The 20,465-nt window shown below is 37.1% G+C and overlaps 1 protein-coding gene across 1 annotated transcript in view; it reads left to right on the top strand.

Annotated features, from left to right (window-relative positions):
- Nucleotides 1-17,342, top strand: part of SLC4A10 (solute carrier family 4, sodium bicarbonate transporter, member 10) — a 315,078-nt gene extending 297,736 nt beyond the window's left edge. The window contains exons 25-27 of the mRNA XM_006879486.1: nt 7,223-7,290; nt 9,931-10,047; nt 17,276-17,342. Coding sequence (XP_006879548.1) covers nt 7,223-7,290; nt 9,931-10,047; nt 17,276-17,342 — 252 coding nt within the window. The remainder of the gene's footprint in view (nt 1-7,222; nt 7,291-9,930; nt 10,048-17,275) is intronic.
- The last annotated feature ends 3,123 nt before the right edge of the window (nt 17,343-20,465 follow it).

Genomic DNA, 20,465 nt, shown 5'->3' with positions numbered 1-20,465 from the left:
GGGGTTTGGGGAGGTGCGGGGGGGATTGTGTACCAATGAGGCAGTTTTCCTTTTGTTTTTCAAGGAGAGGAGCAAAAGGGGGGGAGGAGGGAGGGGTTTGTGCGGGGAAAAGGGTGCAACAATGAATGAATGGAATCCCAAAATCTCTGTAGATGTTCATTGAAATGAAAAATAAAGAACCTAAATTTGAAAAAAAAAATGAGCAGCACACGAAGACAAAGTAAAGTATTATAATGAAATGTGCAAAGAACTGGAGTCAGAACATAAAAAGTGCTGATCTCAATCAGCATTTGGTAAGCTAAAGAAACTGAAGAACAAATTAAAACCTTGAGTTCCAATACTTAAGTATACTTTGGGCAGAATATTAAATAATTCAGGAAGCATTACAAAAAGATGGAAGGAGTATACAGAGTCATTGCACCAAAAGGAATTGGCTGACACAGAAGAATGTCATGAAACAAAATTTGAGCAAGAGCCTGTGATGAAGAAAGAAATTCAAACTGCTCTGAAGGAATTGACAAAAACAAGACTCCAGGAACTGATGGCATACCAATTGACATATTTCAACAAATAGATGCTGGCCTGGATGTGCTCATCAAGTTGTACCAAGAAATTTGGAGAACAACCACCTAGCCAACTGACTGGAAGAGATTTGTTCCTATTCCAAAAAAGGTGACCAGACAGAATGTAGAAATTATTGAACTATATCATTAGTATCACAGGCAAGCAAGATCCTGTTGAAAATTATCCTAAAACAACTGGAACAGCATATCAACAGAGAACGTCCAGATTTGCAGGCTGAGTTTAGAAGAGGCTATGGTACCAGGGATATCACAGCTAATGCTAGGTGATAGATGGTGAAGAGATTGAAATTGTTAACAGCTTTAGTTTGCTTGGCTCCACAATCAACACTCTTGGTACCAGCAGCCAGGAAATCAAAAGATGGATTACATTGGGAAAGTCAGTTGTCAGAGACTACTCCAGACTACTGAAGAGCAACAGTTTCATTCTGGAGACTAATGTATCCCTGATCCAGGCCATAGACCTTGCAATTACTTGATTAGTATCAGAAAACTGGGCAATGACTAGGGATGGTAGAAGGAAAATTGATACCATTGAGGTGTGTTGCTGGAGAAGAGTATGAATGTACCATTGGCTGCTAGGAGAGCAAACAGGTTCAGCCTGGAGAGAGTAAACCAGGCTACTCCTTGGAGGCAAGGATTCTGAGGCTTTGTTTGACATGCTTTGGACATGTTGAAAGGAGGGACGTGTCCTTGGAGAGGGACATCATATTTGGGAGGGTGAAGGGATAGCACAAGAGACAAAGACCCTTGATGAGATGGATTGATTCAGTGACTGGGGAAATAGGGGTAGATGTGTCAGAGACAATACGATTGACACAAGATAGAGCAGGGTTCAAAGCTGTTGCACATATGGTCGCTATAAGTTGCAAGCGGCTTGATGGCACCTAACAACAATAGCAGCAACAATAAACAACAAATGGATGTCATTTTGAGATGTTTCTGATTTACAAAATGGAAGATAAAGGTAGTAGTAGATAAGGATGATAGAAGGAGAATCAATGCCTTTGAGTTGTGGTACTGAAGAAGAGTACTGAGCATATCATGGACTGCTAAAGAACAAACAAGTCTGTCCTGGGGAGGGTGAAACTAGACTGCTCTATGAAGACAAAGATTTTGAAGGTCCATCATCTCCTGTACTTTAGGTATATTGCCAGGAGGGACCAGTTTGGAGAAGGAGATCATACTTGGAAGGGTGAAGGGATAATGCAAGAGAGGAAGACCCTGGATGAGATGGATTGACTCAGTGACTGAGAGTAATGGGGATAGGTGTGTTGGAGACAATGAATTTGGCTTAAGATAGAGCAGGATTCAAAGCTCTTGTACACAGAGGCACTGTCAATAGCAAGTTACTTGACAGCACATAACAGCAACACAGGTTAGCTTTCTCTTTTCTCACTCCCTTATACATAGGGTCGCTATGCATCGCACGCAACTCAACCAATAACATTTTATGACCGGTTTAGAAGCAGGAGGGGCATTCACTTCCTAAACAACATACCCCTGGAAACTCTATGAACTTTGCTAAATGTCGATAATTGTAGAGGGGCGTCAGGCCTTTTGTTCATAGGGTCACTATGAGTCGTACTCAACTCGGAAGCAATCAACAGCAGCAACACTTCTCCTGAATGATTGAGATAAACTCGGTTGTGCTTGTCGTGATCACTAGTGCCTGATTTGACTCTGCTTCTTCCCAGAAAGTCTCAGTTTTTGGCTTCTTCACAGTGCTGCCTGGGCTGCAGCAAGCCGGCCATCCCGCGCTCTGGGGCCCACCCAGCTTCCTTCTGGCACTAAAGGCAGCGGCTGCTCTGCCACCCTTCTCTACAGATAAGCATGGCTGGAAAATGCTATCTTTAGAGGTGATGAGCTTTTGTTTGGATAGAATTATGACTAGTATAAAGCCCACGCATGCTAACAAGCCACAGAGTGCAAAATAATTATTGAAAGAGAAAAGTGGAAAATCATCTGAGGGAAAAACAAGATTGTTCACAAAGTGTTGGTCCTTGTTTGTTGTTGTTTGTTTTCTGGTAGATAGAATCTACCTCTCTGCCACCAGATAACCTAAGCACTGACAATATTGTTATTTCCTTCAGTTTCTTTGGTTTAACTCATTGTTATACCTCTCCACCTGCAATCTTGATCTTTTATTCTGAGTTGGTGAGAAAAGACATTGTATACATGGCTTACCATTTAATAGACATATAAGAAAAGATTTCTATTTTGCTTTTATCTTGGTTTTACTTGCAGTGTTGGAGAATGTAGAAAATGTCTTTTCTTTATGCCCCTCCCTGTGCATTTAGGTACCTGGTTCTATAGGAAAGGCCTCCTTCTTCACCTGCAAGGATGAATATGGTCTGCCCATGTTTTCCATATGTGGATATAAGATAATGTGATTAATGTCTTACGTCTCACATATTACATCTCATATGACTGAATCACTTGAAAGGCCTATCACAGTCAAAGCTGAAGATTCTCTCTGCTTAGTATTCAAAATGTAAAGGATATTATCAAACCTCGATACCTTGAATCAATACTAATAGTGATGCCAAAAGAAATTCCTGTCAAGGGAAATAGGCATAATACTAAAGGTTGTTGTTGTTGTTGATTGACTTCAAGTTGAGTACGACTCATAGGGACCCTATGAACAAAAGGCCTGAAGCCCCTCTACAAATATCGACATTTATCAAAGATTTGGGTAGCACATTATATCTTTGAAGAGCGATAGAGTATCAAAATAAAATTCATTTTCATAATACAAAGGGATAATGGTTTATGGGAAGAAACGTAAAAACAGAAAAGTAACAGTCTCTTGGGCTCTCAATTATTCCACAGTGCAGGCTGGACATAGATTGTCTGTATGTGCTCTGACCAGAATCCCAGCAGAGAGGCTCCTTCCTTGGCCAGCAGATTGGATATGCAAAAAGAACACTTCAGTGTTTAAAATAATCCCTGCCTCACACTGCATGGCAGATTTATAGGTTAGTGGAAGAAGAGTTTTCAAAGTACTTGGCTTCTTTGATTGTTATGTGTCATCAAGTTAGAACCAACTCATAGCTAACTTTTCAGCACATTTTCAGAGGCTACATATCATACTGGAGGAGATTGCCTGTCTCTCTCCAATGGAGCAAGTAATGGATTGGAACCATGTCATTGGGTTGGCAGCACAATTCCTTATCCACTAGGCCACCAAAAAAAAAAGTATCAGAGGCTTTCCAGACTGTAGAATGGTATGAGTTGAGGGCTACAGTCTGCATACTGATGTCCTGGGAAGAACCTACGAAGCCAGGAATAAAGACCAAAGGTCTTCTCTGTCTGGAAGATGAGTTAAACCAGTTGGTCTATCTCTCTGCTGAATTCCTGGCTGGAGATGAGATTCCACAGCTACATACTGCCCTTTATCACTTTAGATATGGACAAGAAGTCATGTAGTTCTTCATTATTTATCTTTAAATCCTATTTCTTTATTATTGTTCTTTGCCATCATATCAGGACCAACTCATAAATGACCCTCCAGTGGGTTTTCAGAGGCTGTTTAAACCACGCGGGAGGAGATTGGCCATATTTCTTCTGTGGAGCAGCTGGTGGATTTGAAATGCATGCTTTGGGGATTGTGACACAGTTTCTTACTCCTATGAATATGAGCAATGCTAATTGATTATTAGAAAAAATTAATTAGGTGGTTGTTATGTTGTTATGCACCATCAAGTCAGAACTAACCCATAGCTGACCCTCCAGGAGGTTTTTAGAGGCAATAAATTTTATGGAAGGGGATTGCCTATCTTGCTTTCACAAAGCAGCTGGTAGGTTTGAATCACAAGCCTTTTAGCTGACAGTGCACTTACCACCAGATCTCTACAATTGCTCTCTGGTGTTCTACAAATCTATAAGTAGAAGAGGAGCTCTAATTACAGATAACCAAGTTTCTTTTCCAATACTTGAAACAAGTTAAACCAGAACATTCAGATAGTATAGCTGGGATATTCTTCTTCTTCTTCTTCTTCTTCTTTTTTTTAGACTATTATTCCCAAGGTATTGTTTGGAATGTTAAAGATGAATACCTGAATAATTTACTCTCTTTAATGAAGGGTGGTGGTGGTTGTTGTTGTTGTTGTTAGGTGCCATGGAGTCAAATCTGATTCGTAGTAACCCTATGCACAACAGATAAAAACCCCAACCAATTCTGAGCCAGCCTTATAATCTCTGTTCTGCTTAATTGTTGCAATTGCTGTGTCAGTTCATCTCCTAGAATATCCTTATCTCCTATGTTTCCAAGCATGATATCCTTTTCCAAGACTGGTCCCTTCTGATGCCCGAAAGCATGAGATAAAATCTTACCATCCATGCTTCTAAAGAGTACTCCAGCTGCATGTCTTCGAAGACAGATTTGTTCTTTTGAAAGTCCTTAATAAATTCAATACTCTTTTCCAATACAACAGTTCAAAGGCATCAATTACTCTTTTGTCATCCTTATCCATTTTACAACTTTCAGATGCACAGGAAATAATTGAATACACCATATACTGGATCAAACATACTTTAGTCTTTTAATTTATGTCCTTGTCTTTTAAAATTCTTTGACAGGAAAACATGGAATATTGTTATAATAGGAGGAAACCTGGGCCATAAAACCACAATCTAAAATATGTCAAAGTGGAATCAACTATCCATCTCTTGTCCCATACAGGCTTATCTATGTTTGTTCCATAGAGGAAGAGAGCTTCTACTATTTCACTCCAAATCTTTTGAATGGTATGATCAGAGCGTGATCTTCATACCAGCAGAATCTACATCATAAATTTGTGAGAAATACAAATTCTTGTGTCCTGCTACGAAAACCTCATATCAAATTGACAGCTGTGGATTAGATTGGATTGGATTTCAATTTACAGCAACTCTCCACTGATTTCTCAGACTGGTTTTAGAAAAACACTGCCTATATTTTTTTTTTTACTTTTTCAGAGGAGCAGCTGGTGAATTTGAAACACCTTTAAGTTAGCAGTCCAATACCTTCTCCACAATATGCCACATTGTTGTTGATTGCTATAAGGTTAATTAGGACTTATAGCAATAACAGATCTGAACTTGACTCTGTCCTGCACTGTTCTCACCATCTCTATTAAACTCAAGCCCATTGTTGCAGTCACAGTGTCACCTTATCTTGTTGGAGATCTTCCTCTCCTTCTGTGACTCTACACCTTTCCCATCATGGGACTGACCCCTCCTGATAACATGCCCAAAGTATGAGGTAAAGTTTCATCATCCTTGCCTCTAAGGAGAACACTGGTAGCACTTCCTCCAAGATAGACTTGTTTGTTCTTTTGGAGATCTGTGGGATAGTCAGTACTCTTCTTCAATACCACACTTAAAAAGCATTTGTTATTCTTCTTTCCTTATTCATTGTCTAATTTTCAGGTGCACAGGAAGTAATTGACAGGCTATGGATTGGATCAAGTTCACCTTAGTTTTCAAACTAACATCTTTACTCTGTATTGCTTTAGAGAGGTCCTTGACAGCAGATTTTCCAAATGTAACTTGTCTATTTTTTGACTGCCATTACATTGGGTGTTGATTGTGGATCCAAATAAGATGAAATTGTTGACAACCTTAGACCTTTCTTCATCTATAATCATCTTGCTTTTTTGGTCCAGTGGTGAGAATTTTTTTCTTCTTGATGTTAAGATGCAGCCAATGTATCAATAGCCTATGAAGGCTATCGTTTTTGATACTGTGAACCAAGTGTTTTAAGTCTTTTGCACTTTCAACAAGCAAGCTTGTGTCATCTGCATAACACAGGCTGTTAAGTTCTTCCAATCCTGATGCCACATTCTTCTTCATATGGTCCAGCTTCTAGAACGATTTTCTCAACATACAGATTGAAAAGGTACAGATAAAATATATAGCCCTAGAACACACCTTTCATAATAGTAAACCATGTAGTGTTCCCTTATTCTATTTGGATAACTTCTTGGTTCAGGCATACGTTTCACATGAGCACAATTAAGTGCACTGGGATTCCCATTTTTCTCAATGTTATCCATAATTTGTTATGGTCTGCACAGTCAAATGCCTCTGCATAGTCAATAAAACATAAAACGTGTCCCAAGAGGAGCACCCCTCAAGCACTACTCCATTCTAGGAATCTTTTGTAAGGTTGGAGCTGAGCAATTTGAGATTTACCAAGCACTCCAGATAATTCTTATATAAAGCAAAGTTTGATAATCTCTACTGTAAACACATCCTTCCTCTGTCTCCTCCTAGGAAAGCATCTTGCTAAAGTAGTTTGAATTTATGACAATGACACATATTTCATTACTCATACTTATTATCTTTATAAAATTTAATTTAAACAACAACAGCAACAACAAACTCTACTTGGGAATTAACCACACTTTATATTGTGTGGCATGAAGAAGATTGTTGTTAGCATTTATATTCTTTTGTGATTTGAGTCTCTCGTTAATTACTTATGTTCTCGGTAGCTGCTGCTTTATTGAGTGGGCCTGTGCTAGCATTAATAAACACAAACAAAGTGGAAGGTCCAGAGGTTAATGAGATAATGAAACATTAATCTATGTTTCTTCTCTAATGTAAAATGAGAAGTCATCAGGTTCATTTGATGTACTTCACATTTCTCTTTCCAGGAAGAACAAAGTATGCTAGCGATGGAAGATGAGGGTACAGTACAACTCCCATTGGAAGGGCACTATAGGTAAGATATGCACTTAAAAGCACAATCCTTGCTGTTATGTATTTGCTTTACGACTTTTCTGCTGTGTGGATCCCTGTAGAGATTTGTTGGAGTTAGGATACAATAGAAAGAAAAAATTGGAACTAGGAATGAGATCACCAAAGTCTTATTAATATCTATGCAATTATTGCCTGTGGCAGGGTGAGGTTGGGACAGTATATGGGAAGTTGCAGTCAGATGTTTTTCCTTCTCATTTCATAATTCATATTAAATCACCCCTTCATAACTTCAGTAAGCAGCACTGCTGAAAATAGTTCGAGATTAACTTCTGGCATAAATGAGATAATAACTTGATCACAGATAAATGTTATTCATTTGCTCCCAGAAAGCACACCAAAAGAGGCAATTTGTGAGTTGTAGAACTCAGTCATACTAGTTTAGAAAAATACTTTATAAAATATTCATGCAGCTTCACAAAAAAAATTGATCTTCTTTGTGTACAAAGACATAGCAAAGGAAAGTAAAAAAGCCTTTAAGATAATGATACATCTCCCAAAGTACTTGGTCCCAAATGACATATTTTTTGTTGGTTTGTTTTGGGTTTGTTTAAGTATTTTTCTTGCACAATTCTGATTTATGCAGCAGCCATTATGTAATTTTATAGTCTCAAGGTGCTTCAGGATAATTTATGGCAATGTCAATAAAAAGTTGAAAAGTTACTCTGAGGAGGGAACCTTCAATAGTGTTAAAATATCAGAATAGAAACATATCTTTAGGATGTACTTCCAAAATTGTATCTCTAATGTTTTTTGTTGTTGTTGTTGTTGTTGTTATAATCTGACAATTAACTGTATATACAAATTTTGTTTTTTTAATTAAATATTTAAATTTTAAAATTCTATTAGCTATTTATTTTCTCAAGTATATTCCATAGAAGATTAGTCTCATGTGGTACTAATGAGCCTCTCCAAAGATTTTTGTCATTAAACATGTTTGGCAAATGCTCTATACTGCATTCCAGTTTGGAGACTCACCTTGTATATTGTATTATTAAAACAAACAAAAAAGCAAAGCTATATTTCCATCTTAAAAATTAACTTTTTTTAATTCAGCATTTTCTGAACTCATGCTAACAAGACTTGGTATCACAAACATCATTAAAAGCTTGTATTCCATATAGCACTCTTTGGGAAAAATTTATCTCAGTTGATGGAAACTGGATTTCTAGTCAGACCAAGGCCTGGGCGAATTAGCAGAACTGAAAAACTCATTTCCAAATGACATAGAAGAAGATGTGGGTTTTCTCTGTACTCTTAGGGATTCTTCCTAAAGACTGAATTTGTTGCACTCTTGTTGATAACTGTTAATGAAGCTCATGTGAGCTCGACCCAGGGTCTCTGTAGACATGATTTTTTCACAAAAGAATCTCTTTCTTACATGAAGTTAAAAGAATACATTTTCCTGACTCACTGAAATGTTATTTTACTTGGATTCTGATTTGTTATTTCTGTTATTGAGTTGTATTTCTAGACCAGGGCATATGTATCCTAAATACCACCTTAACTGATACCAATTTCCAAAAAAAAAAAAAAAAAAAAAAATTAAAGTTTTAAAGGCATCTGACCTAATGTAGACCTAAAGTAATTGCATGTTCCCTACTCATTTAGCAGCAGTTTTATCTAAAGCACGACTGATATTATATATTTGATAAATATTAATTGGATGGACAATGAATACCACGTTCTGCTCTAGTCAAGATCACTGCTTTCATCAAGTTCATATTGCAGTAGAATGGAATGGGGAAGGACAGAAACCAAACAAATAGCTGCCCCCACATGGGTTCTCAGAAGATTTTCGTATTGGAGGAGATTGCTCAACTTTCTTTCAATTGAGCAACTTGTGGATTCAAACTGCCTGCCTTTGGTTGACAGTGCTGTTCCTTATCCACTACAATACTAGAGTTTATTGGATGATGAAAAAGGGAACTAAAAGCAAACAAACAATAGATTAGAGTACTAGGAGGGACTGAAATTGCTATTTTAAATGGCATAGCCAGAAAAAGCCTCTGTGAGAAGGTGACCGTTGCACTAAAGAGAGGAAGAGTTGCAGTATTTGCAGAAGCATTCTGGTAAAGGAGAGGGCAAGGACAAAGGCCTTGAGGCCACAGCTAGCTAATCCTTTCCAGAACAACATGGAGGCCATTATGGCTGGAGAGGAGCGGGAAGGTGCAAGGACCTGGAGATGAGGTCAGAGAGAGTGTATCAGAACCCTAGAATCTCATAGGCTTTGTGAGGGCTTCAATTTTTATTCTGCGTACAGCTAAACCACTGCAGGCTTCTGAGCAGAGTAGTGATGTGATGGAGATTTTGTAAGACTGTTGAGTTCTGTTTGGGATGGGGCAAGGGACTAAGCAATCAACATGCAGGGCCTAATCTCTCTCATTTCAAATTAATTATGAAAATTGTAGCCAAATGTTACAGAACTAGGATTTTTTTTTTAAGATTTTTCACAATTTTTTTATACTTGACAGAACTATGTTAACATTTCTCCATTTTTAATTATAAACATGCTGTACAAAAGGTACATGCTTAGTTTCTACCATAGAATCTTTGCTGTTACTTAATTTCATTTTTATTATTTCATTTTGGGTAAACGATCTAGAGATGATCCATCTGTGATAAATATTTCTGATGAAATGTCAAAGACGGCTTTGTGGAGAAATCTTCTGATTACTGCTGATAACTCAAAAGATAAGGAGTCAAGCTTTCCTTCTAAAAGGTTTGAATTTTAACATGATGAGATTATATGCCAATTCCAGTCATTCTTATGACATGAAACCACTAGCAAAAGAATGAATACTGGTTTCTATTAAGTTTAGAATACAAAGTATTACAGAAAATTTTTTTAAAGTGGGTAGAAGTTGTGATTCTCCCAAATGTTTGGGTGTTTTCTCCCCAGTATCTACCTTTCAAATAGGAAGCTCACACTATACTACGATGGCAGGGGAAGTGGTGCTGCAAATGAATCCCCTGTGCCTGACATTTTTGGACCCTCATTTTGACCTACTGTCTTACTGTAAAATGTTATTGCATTACTTCATCACAGTTGGTCCAGAATCCTCCCTCTCGGACGTCTGATCATAATTTGTAACCCCTCTCCTATCTCTTTAAAAACTCATGGCAAGTGTGTTGGAGATTTCCTATTTAATAGATTTCCGATCCCCCTATAACAACCCTCTGAAAATCTGCCCTAACCCCTAACCCAAAAACTTAACTCAGTAAGTCCTGTCCATTTTTACTTCTCTGTGTGTAAGCACACAAACAATTCTTGTAGTTACAAATAATAGTTTTAAATGCATGCTGGGGGAAGAGTTTATCTTTAAATATCCAGAATCATCATAAATTTTCAGACTTTATATGTAAGAATTTAAAGCATCCAATCTTAGATGCTGGTCTGAAGAAAAAAGGGATTCCTGTATTTTGCTAGAAATTATTTTTTAGGGATTTGGGACAGTATTTACTGTATTTATTAAGTTCTTTTATTTTCATAACCTTAAATTAACATTTTCTACTTAATTTTTGTATTACATTTTTTTTTGTCATAAGCTCCCCTTCCTAATCACTCTAGAAGCTGATTCCCCAAAGGTAAGACCCACTCCCTCAAACCTGCTTCTTGGTTGCATATCCTTTTGTTAAATGGTGTCTTCCAAAATCCTAGTCAGCCCATGTCCTCTGTGTGCATTCTGGGGAGACAAAAGGCATGGAGAATCCTGGACTCAGATCTTCTATCATGTTGTATGTGTGTTTTTGTGTCTATTCTTCCCTATAAGAAGGCTTAAAACTTAATTTAAAAAGTTTCCCCTACAAGACTTGTACAAATGTATCCTACATAAATCAATAAAGACCACATAACTGCATATAGTAATGGCATAAAATTTCTACAGCAGATAAAAGAAAGTACATTCCTTAAATTAAGCAATTGCAGAGCTATGAACTCCCATTTATGCAGCATCCTGAGTCCATACCTGCTACTTTATCTGACTTTATGGAAAACATTTAGAAACAAGAGCTAGAGAAGGAGATTACATTCAACTTGGAATATGTGCATGTTGCTGCTGGTCTTTGTCTCCCCAAAATAGCATGTTGCTTCAGTGTTGTCTCTATCCCATATAGCATAAACAAGGCAAACAGTGGTTGACCAGAGAGCCTTCAGAAGGTGGACTTAGTCCCCATTTTTGCTCTCAGCTTCTGTATCTCTCTCCCTGCCTTCTTCACACACACTCTGTCTCTTTCTCTCAATTACCTCCAACACCTACTATAAAGGAGGTAATAAGAGGGACTCAGTACTCTCTTGAAGTCTTCGGGATTATGTTTGCTTTCTTTTAATAGGGGGTAGAAAAATCTTCATGTATTTCCTTACTTGGCTCAACAATAAATAACATTTTATTCTAAAATATCTATTTTTATCTTCATTTTCCAAAGACCCCATTTACAGTGGAATAGAATCATCCTCAAAGTGATTGTTTTGCTGGAACTCTTAAAAAAAATCAGTACATTATAAGAAGAGTAACTTCTCAAAACCAGTGAAATATGAGCTGGAGGACTTTTTTTATATTGAAAATATGGCTTTGTCTGATATTTGAAAAATATGAAATCTAGATTTGAGGTTTAAAATAAAATTCTAGCCATGAGAAATGTGTGGGGAATTTGAGAAAATCAGAATTGTAGATTTAGTTTCTTCTGTGTTCTATACATCAAACTTCCTCTTTTTTTCCTTTGATCCACACAAACTTTTTTATAACATGATATTTCAGATAATTCCCAAAATAAATAGCAATGCCAAATAATGACTTTCATCAGAAAACCCTAGTTTTGAATATTCTTTACATAATTATTTGTTTCTTATTGTTTGACCATCTATTCCATCAATATAAGGTCCAAAATACTGCTAAAGTGAAAGTTTACCCAACTCTCTTTACTTTTCAATGTGATAAAATTAGTAATTTTCTGTGTTAAAATATCTCTAAAAATAACTGGCAACTAAATATACCTCTCAAAACTAATAACAATTTTTTAAGCCAATTCATTTCTCTTGGTATATATTTAAGGCATTAAATATGGCATTTGTATTAACCTGGAACTGTGGAAAAACTTGATACATGTTGAATAACTGTTGGTCCCAAAGACGTAAAGAGCAGGTTACCAGGATCTTGTCAGCTGAGACCTATGCTGATTTCCATTCAGCATTTTATACCCAGCTAGTTGTTGTCTGTTCTAACACCCTTTGTTCAACGTCTTGTGTATCTGTGAGAGAAACCTAGCTGCCTTTTCTTAGTTGTGTTTGGAATAGCAGTTGTATTGTATCAGTTATTTCATTCCTTTCACATTGTTGGAAGTATTTGCCTAATATAGCAAAAAGGAGAATCTAAGAAAGAATTAACTGCAAATTCTACCACATTTGCAGAATCTAATTTTGAACCTTGTTTAACAGTGAATGTACAGGATAAGCTCTCCTTGTATCATTCTGAATATACTAGTGAAAACAAGTTTAATTAAAAGCTTAGGGGCAGTGAGTTTATGTTAATGGGATGAACAACTCTGAACAAGAGGGTGGAAATGCAATCAATGTCACTGAGTTTTTCACATAGAAATTGTTGGATTGATGTGTACTGCTGAGTATATCCTCAGCAATTAATAAGTAAAATAACTTAAAAGTTCACAAGGAATAAGATTATCATATAGCCAGGAAAAAAAAAACACCAACATTGCACCAGAATAGGTTAACAACTGCTGGACTGCTAAGAAAAGCAGCACCGAAATTTGCCTTGGTAACAGAAGCTAGACTCTGAGAGAGACCACCCTCCTTGTGCTGCTGTCCACCCTTTTGTCCTGAATTATTCTTTCCTCTAATTACTTAGATGTGGGTCTTTTCACTGGAGCCAAAGGCTCCTCTCTGATGGTTCAAATCCATCAATGAGTTCAAGGGAGAAAGATGAGCAATCTACTCCTGTGTGATTTACAGCCTCAGAAATCTAATGAAGGGCCAGCTCTGGGTTGGTTCTGCCTCAATGGCAATGAATTTTAAGTTTGTTTTTCTTTAAGGGGGGATTCTTTTCATGACTTTTGGTATTATTTCTAATAGCCACTTAGTTGTTGTTATGAGTAATATTGGAAAAGTACGTTTCATAAGTCATTTGACAGCTTCAGAGTGCACGGTATTTGCTCTCTCATGCTATATTACTCCCTTATGTACAGTCTCCTTAATTATGGACATGGTTACTTAAAAAAAAAAAACAAAAAAACCAAAGTAGGTTGTTACTTGAAATAACTATTATGTAAAAACGGAGGATGACCATGTTTTATCACAAAACACAAAATGACTATATTGTTATCTAACTTCCAACCTATGGGATTAAATAACTGGAGAGCTACATCATTGTATAACTTCCAAGCAACTGAGAGTCATGGGCCTGCCCAACTGATGTTACAAGTTTCATCATCACAGCCAGTGCTGTTCTTGCCTTGTACTGCCTCTGTACTGCCAGAATTATGTCACTAGTGTGTAAATATACTAGAATGATAGGTTCTATACCATGGTCTTAAGTACAGAATGTTGGATATTGAAATAGTAAATGAGGAGAACTTCTCAAGGACTAAAACAGTCCCATTCATCTTTTATCTCTAGTCCTTAAGAATTCCTGGCATATAATAGATGAACAGTCAACAGATATATTTTTATTATGATGGTAGAAATTAGATATGCAATGTATGTTTGTTATAATGAATATTGAGATTTGATTGCCATCCAGAAAAATGAATGTAGGAAGAAAGAGAGTAATAGCCATCGTAAAGACATGTGCACTGATTCTATTTTTATAGTAACCTTAAGATGATTATAAAATTTCTTTTTTATACCTTGATAAAATCTAATGTGACACTAAACCTATTGCTTTTAAAACATAAAAAGAAATGCCTAGCAATTTAAGCAGCTATTGGTTTGAACCAAACAACCAGCATGAACAAAGCATGGCATTGGGAGTAACCGAGTCAGTTACTGTGAACCAAGTCAGCATTCTGAATATCTTTTACACAACTTTGGGAGTACTAGTAGTATTTGGAATCCATTAATTTTTGAAAGATTATGGAGTGCGTCCTATACTCTAAAGTATTATACACATAGGCATTGAACATACGTTGTTGTTGTTCTGTGCCATTGAGTCGCTTGCGACTCATAGTGACCCTATGTACAACAACCCTAAACTCCGCTCTGTCCTGTGCCAATCACACTGTCTCTGACATTGCCATCCTGATTACCCCAGACACTGAATCAATCCACCTCATAGAGGGTCTTCCCCTCCTGTGCTGTCCCTCCACCCTCCCAAGCATTATGTCCCTCTCCAAGAACTGGTCCCTCCTTACAACATGTCCAAAGTATGTTAGAAGGAGCCTCAGAATCCTTGCCTCCAAGGAGCCACCCAGTTTAACCCTTTCCAGGATGAATCTGTTTCTTTTCTTAGCCGTCCATGGTACCCTCAATACTCTATCCAACACCACACCTCAAAGACGTCAATTTTCCTTCTATCCTCCTTAGTCACTATCCAACTCTCTGATGCATAACAAGTGATAGTAAAGACCATGGCCTGTATCAGATGCATCTTAGTCTCCAGAGAGACACCATTGCTCTTCAGTACTTTGGAGAGGTCCCTAACAGCAGATTTTTTCATGGCAATATGTCTTCATTTCCTGGCTACTGGTGCCAAGAGTGTTGACTATGGAGCCAAACAAACTAAAGCTGTGAACAAATCTCAATCTCTTCATCCATTCTGATGCTGCCAGTTGGTCCAGTGGTGAGAATCTTTGTCTTCTTGACATTGAACCTCAATCCATATTGGAGGCTGCAGTCCTTGACACTCTGCAGCAGGTGCTTCATGTCCTCTTCAGTTGCAGCAAGCAGAGTTGTGTCATCTGCATAACGCAGATTGTTGATAAATCGTCCACCAATCTTGACTCCACATTTCTCCTCATAGAGCCCAGCCTCCTGGATATTATGTTCTGTATACAGGTTGAAAAGGTATGGAGACAGGACACATCCCCAGCATACACCCTTCCCAATTTTGAACCATGTAGTGTTTCCTTGCTCTGTTCTGACGACTGCCTCATAGACATATGAATTTTCCCACTTCCATCACAAACTCATACAGATGTTCTTAAATATAAGGATTGGTCATTGTATCTTTGAAACAGTAGAGCCCATTGGAACTGGAAATCCTTGTCTCAGATTTCCGGAATTTAAACTAAAAGAGAACCTAGAAACAATCAAGTCCAAACTTAATTTTACAGATGAAGAAACCAAGCCCCAGGGCAATTACATAAGTAGTGTGAAGATAGACAGTCTTCCTTAGCTTCTGATAACTAGAGCCATGCCATCCAACTCCAAGCCTAGGTGTTCTGCAGTGCACTGGGCTGCCCCTTTCATTGGGTCTGTTTGGCAGACGAGACTGGGAGCCAGGTAGAGTCCAAGGAAAAGTTAATTTGGAAAGCAGGGAAGCTGTCACTTGTCAAATGAAAAGAACTTTAAGTAGAAGAAAGTGAGTCATACAGATAGAGGAGTTAAAAATACAGAGTTAAGGCTCTCAACACATCATGTGCACACTGTCATCTCTTCTCATGGAAAGAGAAAAGAAAAGTGAAAAAAAGTGGCTTTGCTCTGACCTGTAAGTAGTATGTGCTGAGAAGTGTGGCAGGCATAAACCCGGGTGCCATAGACACTCGCTCACACCAGCTCTCAGTGCTGGCAGCGTGCCACAGATGGCAGAAGCTCCGGCACTTCTTACCTGATGGTGCCGGGTGGTGGTGACAACTGAGAAGGGCTGTTTCTAGCTTGAATTGGAGGAAAAACAATTTAAAAAGCACGCTCTTAGAATGTGTCTAAGTTATTGACCACTGAGGAATCAGCTGCACAGGAGGCCTATAAAAAAGGGAAAAGGGGGCTTACCTGTCCTTTTGTTACTCTGAAAATTTATAAAACCAAGGATTCCTCCACTACCAATTATTTTATATATTTGCATGTAAGGTCAAAATAATAGTAAAAAATGGGGGGGGTTCTTCCAGCTGATGGCCTTCAAGGCCCACTGCTGGCTGTCTTTCATGTCAGAGCCAGAGAGGCTACAGATGAGTGGACTTGACATGTGCTGGGAGCAGCTGGGGAATGAGCTCTTCTTCCCCCTCTGGAAGCTTACACTCTGCTCTGTGTGAACTCCATGCCTCTGAGCACTTTATATGAATTGTTCATGAAAACTATCAACGTGAAAATAGGAAAATTGTAAATGGAAAGAAAACTATTTTTAAAAAGTAGATAAACATGATAGAGTCCTTTTGTCGGTTATCCCACTGTGAAGTTAACTGGTGAAGTGAGACAGAATAAGAGTTACTTTGGAGTGTGTTTATTCTGAGAAGATTGAGATGGAGCATTGACAGGCAATAGTTTGTGAAGAAAGGGAGACAATAGGTATCTGGAGCCAAGTGTGCAGTGTGACCCCCTCCTCTAAACCAGTGGAGCCCAAGACATAATCCTCCCCAAGGAGCTTCCTGTCATAAAGGATGGAGCGCTTGCAACAGGACCCAGAAATGCCTTCTGTGATGTCTTGTTTGTGTCACTTACTAGTGTTGGGTCTGTCTTAAAATGGGGGCATGCCTAGCATTTTCAACAATCAGTGATATATTTGCCCAAATGAAGACCAGGGTATTAATTTTGCATGCTTTCAGAACTGTTTGGGGGAAAAATGTCTGGTTGATTTCTTATTTGTTTGTTTTTCTTTCAGTTCTTGGTTTCTATCCCATTGAGCACAGAGGATTTGTTGCTATCAATCTATGCTTCACAGCATGAGAGAGCAATGCCTAAAGGCTCTGGTGGGGCTTTGGGGTTGATGGGTTTGGTATCTGAGAAAGCAGTTCTCACAGTTACCACACAGGATTGCTGTAATACATTTCTCCTTTTCCTTCCATAGCAATGAAAGCCGAAAAGAGAAGAAAGCTGACTCAGGGAAAGGTGTTGACAGGGAGACTTGTCTATGACTTGATCTTCAATTTATTTTTTAAAATATATGAGAAGAGTGCCACAATTAATTATTAATAAAACTACTTTGATCATACATTGTAAATTCTGTCTCTCATCCCAAATCCACCTTCATACTGTAAGTAGTGCAATACTTGTTTCATTTCTGTGTTTAAACTCTGAGCAGTGAGACACCCTTGTGAGAATATGCAATAGCTAATGTAAGAACCTTTGTGTTCCTTGCTCTGTTAGACATTTGCAAACATTGGATTCTCATTGTCAGTTTCACGAGAGCAATAGCTTTCTTAAAAAGATAAGTCATATTTATCTAGTTTGTATTTTCCTACTTTAGTGACCTGAAGATGCCTGATAATTTCATTCAGAAGAATTTTGAAAGGTAGTCTTACTTCTTTTTATTTTTTATAGCTTAACATTAGTGACTTATTTAAAGAGGCCCAAATCAAAAAGTTAGTCTGAAAGCTTTTTTTAAATAATTGTATTTATGCATTTCCTTGATTTAATATGATACGTTTAATACTTAGGAATTTATATGTAGCTAAAACTGAAAGTCATTTGAAAAAAATAGAAACCTCTTCACAATTTGTTAAAAAGAATCAGACACAAATGCAAAATGCCAAGTAGATTTGTTTAAAATTCAAGTTTGATTATATGATAAAATCCTTGGCTTGTATGGGATGCTATAGGAAAACTTTGTAATAGTTTTGTGGGATTTTCAATACAAACCTTTATCAATTTGCTGATAAATTTCTCCCCCTAAACAAATATTTTCCCAATAGACCTATCATATACATACTTGTGGAATGCCACATGATGAATTGTACGTGAAATTTCACTCCTGTGCAGATTTCAACCGTTAATAATCATGTGCTACTTAATGCTGCTTCTGAGTCACATCCTAATGTTTGACAGATCTCCAATTGTAAATTTTTTTTTTCCTGCAAAGCTCTTTTCCACTTTTTTATTAAATGCATGACGTGGAAAAATAATCTTTTGAATGAAAATTTCAACTTCTGTTTGAGAAGGGTCTGTATCTATTTCAGTCCAATCCATCTTTGCTAAACTTATACATGGGGAAGTAAAGTTAAGAATTTTTTATAATTATTAAAAATCACTATTTAATGTCATTATAAATGAAATTGAAACTAATAAAGACTAAGCCTCAGAGTTCCTAAAAGTCACTAGTGATCATCAACATTATACTACTTCAGTGTCCAGTTTTACAACAATGCAGGGCCATGTGGTTGTTCCAAACAATTACTTACTCTGAGGGTAGCGCACATCCAAAGTGAAAAATGAAAAAAAAGTCCTTTTGTGATTTAATAAGGGAGAGGCAAAAAGAAAGAGAAATCCTCCATTCAGTTCAACATTTTGATGCCTTCAGAAAAATTCCCCTCACAATCCTTTCAATTTTTATGAAACATATATTATGGGAAGAACAATTTACATTCATAAAGTTTGTATTTATAAATGCCAAGGTAAGATATAGAAACTTCCCATTACAAATGTGTTGCCTTTGTGTATTTTATAATAAAGATACTATACTATAATGTAAGCATTTTCATTATTATATGATTTAGACTTGCTGTACTTGCCAGTCAGTCCTAAAAGCAGCCTCCTAGTGTTTTAATATATTTTAAACTGTTCTGTTAAAAATGATCATAGTGAATTAAAAGCGTCACATGATCACCAATTTGAATATAGCAATCATATCCAATGAAATTCTGTATTTCTGAGTATTTTTATAGTTACTATGTTCTTGTGTGAATTTTAATGCTATTCTTAAGTTAATCTTAATATTTTGAAATCATATAAATATAAGAAAAATGTACTGTTATATATTTACTCCTAATTTCCAATTCCTGGTCAAAATTGCTGAATATCTCGAATGTAATTTATTGCAAAGTTTAAGTAATGTGTAAATGTGACTAGGATATTGTGTTTTTCACAACTAAGAAATGTTATGTGAAAATAAATATTATAAATATATTAATGTCCTTGCACATTTTAAATTGTGATGTAAAGTTGTATGTGTGTACGTGTGTGTATTTTCTCACAGTATTACTCAGTAAGTCAATGTAGAAAATTTTGATTGGACATAATATTTAAGCTATATATTCAAAAAGTTAAGAAAACTTGATGATATAGACATCTAAAGGTTGTTCTAGCAATTTGAACTTTATTAATAGAAAATGATGAAAGAGAGCTAGAGCAGAAGTTGGCTCAGCAGTAACTTATATACTATTTTAGCTAGAATATATATTATCATTTTCATGGAGAGCCATGAGTTGAGTACAAATGGCATTTCCATGATCAGTGAAAGCTTCTAAGGTGATTAATAAGATTCCCTCTTATTGAGAGTTCTGGTAACTTAGTGGTAAGGAGCTGTGCTGCTAACTTGAAGGCATATGGTTCAAATCCACCAGCTGCTCTATAAGAAAAACATAGGCAGTCTCCTCCTACATGATTTACTGCCTCTGAAAACCTGTTGGAAGTCCAGGTATGAATTGGTTCTGACTTGATGATTGTTGTTCTTATTGTTAAGTGCTGTTGAGTCACTTGTGACTCATAGCAACCCTGTGCACAACAGCTCTGAACTCTGCTCTATCCTGACCCAACTTCATCATCTCCAAAACACCTACCCCCAATACCCCAGTCACTGAGTCAATCCGTCTCATCAAGGGTCTTCCTGTCCTGCACTGTCCCTCCACCCTCTCAAGCATGATGTTGATGTCCCTTTTCCAAGGACTGGTCTGTCCTTGGTATATTCAGTACTCTTCTCCAGCACTGCAACTTGAAAGCATCAATTCTATTATACCAACCCTAGTCATTAATAGTTAACAATTATTGGTACTTCTTAAGACATTTGTTTTTTTCTCTAATGAGAAAAACATTTCCTAAAATTTGGCACTTTTTTTAACAATGAGTCAGATGATAGCATTATTTATTTTTCTAATCATTTACAGGATATTGTACAGATAACTGCATTCAGAACTCTAATGTGTTGATTAGTATTTTTCTGTTGACTAAAAATCATTTAGTGAAATAGGGGAGGTAGTATTGGTTCCCTTGTTATTGCTACTACCCTTTAGCTAACATTGCTCAGTGTTGGTAAGTTTCCCCTA

The sequence above is a fragment of the Elephantulus edwardii genome, unplaced genomic scaffold, assembly GCF_000299155.1.
Source record: "Elephantulus edwardii isolate Elephantulus edwardi_28Jun2011 unplaced genomic scaffold, EleEdw1.0 scaffold00003, whole genome shotgun sequence".
In the NCBI taxonomy this organism is placed as follows: Eukaryota; Metazoa; Chordata; class Mammalia; order Macroscelidea; family Macroscelididae; genus Elephantulus; species Elephantulus edwardii.
Note: the sequence above shows the minus strand (reverse complement) of the source record. Positions and strands in the feature narration are given on the sequence as shown.